Below are 6,938 nucleotides of genomic sequence, written 5' to 3' on the forward strand. Positions count from 1 at the left end.
ACATATGTATCTAAAATAACGTCCTAACCATTCGTCATCTAAGAATTTAAAGACGCAAGCCACGCAATTAAAATTAAATAAATAAATAACTGAAAATAAGCAACCCACGTAATTAAAAAAAAAAACAATAAAGAAAAAAATAAAGTAAAAGAAAGGGAATAAATCCAGAGAGAGACTCACAAATAAGTTTCTCTACTTAGCCCGAGGGATGCATCATAATATGAGCTTCCCTACTTGACCAGAGAGTCACTCTTAGAAGGGTTACTCTACTTGGCTTTAGGGAAAGGGAGACAATTAAAATAAAAGCAATAAATTGATGGTTCTATGGCTAGGAGGGGCAAAGCCAACACATCCATGAACCTTGGGGGAAAGGGATAGCAATAATGTAATGACTGAAAATAAAAATCTTAAATTAAGAAAGAAAGGGTAGTCAGAAGTGAGAATGAGAGGGGGGAGAGAAGACTACTGAAGGAGTCTACTTACTTGAACTTCAACCCTTGAACTGAAAACTTGATCGATTTGAGATACTACCAGTACTAAAAACTAGATCTGGAATAAAACAAATCTGAAATTTCTACCATTAGAGAAAACAAGTCTTGAAAAAAAAATTGCTCCACGGCTCGTGATCTTGTCACCTAGATCTAAGCCTAGAACTATAACTTAAAAAATTACAACTCAACTGCATAAATCATAAACATAAAAGGCTGAATAAGAATAAAAGAGTGCTTGCATTAATTGATATAAAAAACTATTACAAAAGTGATTAAAGCAAAAATAGAGAAGAACTAAAACTAAAGAGTGAGAGAGGGAGAGAGAGAAGAAAACTAAGCATAACTAGAAAATAAACTAAGGGGAATAATAATTAGGAGGGGGGACGAAGGGGTTTTATAGGGCTTTTGTCTTGCCTCCTTTCTTCTACAAGTCTTCTTTAAGAAAAGAAAGAAAATAAAATAAAATAAAATCTTGGTAAAAATCCTCATTCTCTGAGATATTGTGTGAGGAAGGAGAGAATCCATTTCTAAAATTAACAAATTCTCTTCCTTCCTTGCAATATTAACCAATATCTTGCAATCTTGATTAAATCAGAAAGGAATCTCTGCATAGCATCTTCAAGATCTTGTGAGGTGGCAAGGAGAGAGAATAATCTTCATGATTTTGTAGGAGAGAGAATGTGGTACCAATGCGTGGGTCCCACCTTTGGACTGGTTCTTGATTCACTTTAAGCACTTTCTCTTGCAAACTTAGAAACTAAAAAAAAAAACAAGAAAAATAAAAGTAGTACTATCCAAAGTGGGGCAAAATGTACACTTATATCCCTAAGATTTCATACATTATTGTGCTCATTAGTGACCCTGACTTAGAAGTGAAAACCGAGCAATCTTTTCCATAGTAATCACACTTTGCAATAGCATAAGCGGACATATTCGATGTCATCTGTAAGTTAACACAAACATTTTCAAGAGAGGAAATATGCATAGAAAATTCTATTAAGTACGCCCCTCATCTGAGTGTGATGGACAAAAAATAGGAGACTTCAATGGTGGGAAAGGAAAGAAATAAAAGAAAAAAATGTGATCAAGATTCACCTTATCTGTGTGTCTTCAATTGTTGCATGCACCTGTCTCCATCACTTATCATGAGGAAGGCTATAAGGACAAAGAGTGTTAAATACATGCCATTTATGCTCTCTCTCACCAATTTTCTCAATAGAGTAATCTGGGTCACCTATGCGCTCCCTATTTATACCATACCAAAGAACCCAAAATATTATGACAAATAAGAATGATGTTGTCCATACTTAAACCTTGAAATCATTCAGAGAGGAACATACAAAGAACCATTGTCTTAATATTTCTTAAGACTACATGCCACCATTGTCACAGACTTAACATAACATCAAGTTACATCAACCAAACAGATGCATTTTCTATTAAAAAAAACCATTGTCTTAGAATGTCCAAACACTTCCTTTTGTCACCTCAATTCTTCTCAATCTCTAGCAAGTACATGTCAAGCAGATTTCGCCTATCTTCTACTCTTGTTTCCAAGAAGATAATGGCAGAATTCTTCTTGGCCATGAAATATTCCTTGGCCTTAAACTTTTGTTGGAAATTGAGGTCTGGAATGGCATCAACAGCATCTATAATTGCTCTCCCAAATTCAAACTGAGATTCACTCATTACCATCTTTTCAATTGAGTTAGCAATCAATTTCAATGGATTTACCACCTTTTCAGCTGCACCCTTCTTCCTTTTTTCTCTACCACTGTTGACGGACCCACGAGGTCTTCCTCGAGAACGACTGGAACTACCAATGGGAGTGGAAGGAACACTTTCTTCAGGTTCAATAGGTTCATAGTTAACACCATCATTGTTCCCTATTCCCTCAACCTGAGTACCAGTCACGTCCATCATAACTTCAGTGGTAGCTTCAGAGGGGACTGTTGAATCATTCCAGTTGCCATTTCTTTCCTTAGCGAAGCTCCAACTTCAAGGTGAATTGGGAGCACACTATGTTCCTTCCAATGCTTTTGTTCTTTTTTCTAGCAATATAAAAGACAATGCCAATGTGCTTATGTTTTAAGTAAGAAAAAAAAAACACAATTATATAGAAATTATAATTTAAAAAAATCCATTATACCCTATAGTCATTCCAGAAGTGTTGGGGAGCATCAAATCTCATATCAGATGCATTCAAACCCAATCCACTTTGCTTTTGTAGGTCACCCAATGCTCTAAGCCTTTGCTTCCAAATCCGGAAGTGGTTTCTCACTTGTTCACATTCGTAACTAGTGAATAATTTCTCTTTCAGTTGGTTGGCAATTTCAATGAACTGCTCTTTTTTCAGTCCATTATCTCCACTCTTACCACTCTTGTACTGCTTCAATACACACTTCAACATGTAATGAGAAACGACACTTGGCCATGAAGCAATGTCCTGTGACCTGCTATTAGAATCTCCTGTTGGTTCCATCACACCAAAACTAACAAAATACACCATAATACAATACAATGTGAGTATATTTCATAAATACCAAGTAATAATAACAACTACTAATTGGGAAATCCATAAACCTAGCATTGCAATTTAGTTAATAGTCCACATACATGCATCCCACAACACATAATTTTAAACCAAGTAATAATAAAAATTACTAATTGGGAAATCCATAAACCTAGCATTGCAATTTAGTTAATAGGCCACATACATGCATCCCACAACATATAATTTTAAACCAAGTAATAATAACAATTACTATTTGGGAAATCCATAAACCTAGCATTGCAATTTAGTTAATAGTCCACATACATGCATCCCATAACACATAATTTTAAACCAAGTAATAATAACAATTACTAATTGGGAAATCCATAAACCTAGCATTGCAATTCAGTTAATAGTCCACATACATGCATCCCACAACATAAAATTTTAAACCAAGTATGTTTAAGTTATACAGTCATGCTAAACCATGCAAAAAAATTAAAATTGTCCACATCAGAAATACATTCCAAATAGATCTCAATCAATAGCAAATATTTCAATCCATAAATACTCAATCTGAGTAGGACAAATCGTCTGCCACCCAATCAGCCCACGTCTGGTCAGCAATTTGTCCTCGAAATAGATCCCAATCACCATTCTCCTGCACATGATCCTCTCCATCAGAACTATTGTCTTCAACATCATCATTTACTTGGTGAGGGGCAGATTGGGTATTAATATTATCTTCTTCACCCTCTTCATCCTCTTCATCAAGCAATTGTTCTTCTTCTTCAACATTATTCTGTGTAAGAATGTGGTTATGCAACAGTACACATGCCAACACAATTCTTGCTTATGTTTTGAAAGGATATTCTGGTTGGTTTTTCAAGATCTTGAATCTTGACTTCAGGAGGCCAGATGAACGTTCAATCACGTTTCTTAGTTGTGAATGTCTCAGGTTAAAAAATTCCTTTTTATCACTTGGTGACTGATCACAATATATCCACTCTTTCAGATGGTATCGAACATTTCGATATGGCCGTAAGAACCCTGCTTGGTTAGCATACCCAGCATCAACAAGATAATATTTACCTCATGGCACTACCAATTTCCCGTCACCGTCTCTGTGCAATGCATTATCTAAGATTCGAGCATCTGATGCTGACCCTTCCCAACCAGAAAGATTGTAAGCATATTTCATGTCAAAGTCACAGGCAGCAAGAATATTTTGGGAAATATCACCCTTCCTATCACGGAACCTCGGATGGTCGCTTAGATGCACCCATGCAGGGATATGGGATCCATCTATGGCTCCGATGCAGTCCTTGAAATAAGGGTAAAATCTTCCTTCATTACTTGTTATTCGATGATGTGCTGTGACACTTAGAGGTTTCAATAGTATCGGATACAATTTAATGATTGCACCCAATACAAGGTTAAAGTACTGACTTACAGTCTCACCAGAATGTCCAAACTTGTGTGCAATAACGTGGTTTTTAACATTGTGTCCTACTATCTGTAGAAACATAACTAGTTGTTCATTCACTTGCACAGATCTGCTGTCGCTCAATAGACCCTTCTCCTTAATCAAATGACTTAAACTGAAAAAAGCCCTCTTGCTTAACCTTATTTGTTCTTGACAGGTTTTATCACTATGACCGATAATTCTCTCTGTCTCAATAATACCGCGCAGGGGTTCACAACGGTACGGCTCTTTGTTCAGATATTTTTTGATATACTGGTCTACTGCTATAACAACAGCAGTTGAAGCAAAGATTATGATTTTCCTTCGCCTCTTGTAGCCATCATCAAACTCCATTGTAAAAATAAATCTACATTCAAATTAAACAAATAATAAATTCTGATCATGATTAATTAAAATGTTATTTTATAATTTTTTAATCTAGGCATTCAAACCCATGATTAGTAAACTTCCAGTGTTTACCAATCATAAAAGTGATAATGGGATAGAAAGATCCAATATTCAGTCACATATTGTTGTTTATTCAAGCAACATTCAATAAATAATTTCATTGCAAATAGAGCATCAATAGGAAAAGAATAGCAATAGAAAATCTAATGAAATGTAAATTCCCAAACTTTGATTCACAAATCACTATCAATATTGAGGACAGACAAAGCAACCACTTCCTTCCATAAACATACAAAGCAATACCAAATCCATGCGATTTTTCAACTTATTTGACAACCATGACAAGAGTTCCTGTTAGAAAGTGATTGTCTAAAGTTAAATGGGTTTGATGAGAATTTAAGACAGAATTTTGGCTCAGTAATCTTATTATCAATGGGTAGAGCTCAGGCATAGGCTCCAGATCCAATAGGCTAGTGCACCCCCTTAAACCCATCCCAAAGGACCCAAACCCATCCAATTGCCCAAACCATGAACCTGCTTAATTAAAAATGGATGAAGCATGGACATGCTTATCCCAGCCCATTTAACAATCAGGTAGGTCCAGGTTGGCCATATAGATTGAATCCCCTAGATCAATCTAACACTAACAGTGGCCATTGTCTCTTACTTCAAAAATAATTAAGGTTTCTATGAAAAAAGGTAATAAATAAGGGATAACCAAATGAAGAAGAAAAGGGAAAAAACAACAGTACTTTGAAACTCCTGGCTAGGAGTAAGAAACCAATGTATGGATGGCATCATTCAGAAAATAAAGTACCAGATTATCAGTACAACCAACAATCTCATTTGTTTTTCCCTCTATATTAAATGGGTATATTCAATAACATGAAATATATGCGTTGATACTTCAAACCTGATCACTGACATACCTCAGAACAGCTGATGCAACTCAAAACATAGTTGTACCTTTAAAGAGAGACACAATCTACTAAACGGGAGCTTTTGACTTTGGTTTGGGTATCTAAAGGATGGGCTATAATAATGAAAACAACTATGCTGATCTTAGGCTCAGGCGAATCTTCCAGTAGCACCACACAGATGTTCGTTTTAACTGCCACTGTTGCCGCTACTATAGCAGAGACCCATAGATTATGGAAATTTTAATGGAGCAGATGTCCATAAGGTGCTGCTGTCTTCTTCAGATGCCATCTTCTCTTTATAATGACTATTCCCTTTATTGGTAAACAGAGAAAAAAAAAAACCTATTCTAGTTGTCTGAACTATGCAACAACATCATGGGAAGCTGTAAAATCTGCTATTTTTTAAAAGACACATCTCTTAAAAGTGTTGACAAAATAGGAAGACATTTCATGAATTTATACACAAACTATTTCTATTTGTAGAAATATATATATTGGAATAAAAATACCTGCCATGGTTACTTCATGAATCAATCCATTAACAAGGAATCTAAAACATGGAACCTAAACAACTATCATGCAAAACCCAAATGCTGAAAACCTATCAATATCAATAACGGCAGAAAATGAAAGGAAATAGAATTGAGAAACTTCCAAATCCCACACAAACATAATATAAATGGTTGTGATTAGTAGAATTTTAAAGGATAAAAGTCAAAAAAATCATTAAACAAAAAAGGAAATGACCTATTTGATGCAGAACCTCCTTTAGCTACTATAGAGAACTTGCTGGTCTTGTGGAGTCTTGAATCTTCCTTTTGTTTTGGAGGGAATTGGTTAGACACTTCAATGGAAAAGTTTTCTTCTCAGAGGAATAGGGCAAATCGAGAGCAAAGAAACCTGCATACAACAAAAACAAGTTATCCGAGAGAGGAGTAGAAGCAAAGGGGGGAAATAACTGTTATGCTATATCTGAAACTTCAAATCCCCAAATTAGGGTTTCAGATATTCGATTGAAGAGGATAATGGACCATACCGCAGACTTCAGATGGATTTTGCACTACCCTCGGTAGCCGATCGTCTAAGCCAAATGTGTAAACCTTACACAGTGAAATAGAAACCTAAGAGGCAACCCCTAGATATGAAGGTAACAATATAAA

The 6,938-nt window shown here is 35.6% G+C and overlaps 1 protein-coding gene across 1 annotated transcript; it reads right to left on the reverse strand.

The window, feature by feature from the left end:
• Positions 1-4,078: 4,078 nt before the first annotated feature.
• LOC122074179 lies at positions 4,079-4,804 on the reverse strand. The gene has a single exon (XM_042639037.1). The coding sequence runs from the start codon at positions 4,802-4,804 to the stop codon at positions 4,079-4,081; it is 726 nt and encodes a 241-aa protein (XP_042494971.1).
• Between the last annotated feature and the right edge of the window lie 2,134 nt (positions 4,805-6,938).

The sequence above is a fragment of the Macadamia integrifolia genome, chromosome 3 (assembly GCF_013358625.1).
Source record: "Macadamia integrifolia cultivar HAES 741 chromosome 3, SCU_Mint_v3, whole genome shotgun sequence".
Lineage (NCBI taxonomy): Eukaryota > Viridiplantae > Streptophyta > Magnoliopsida > Proteales > Proteaceae > Macadamia > Macadamia integrifolia.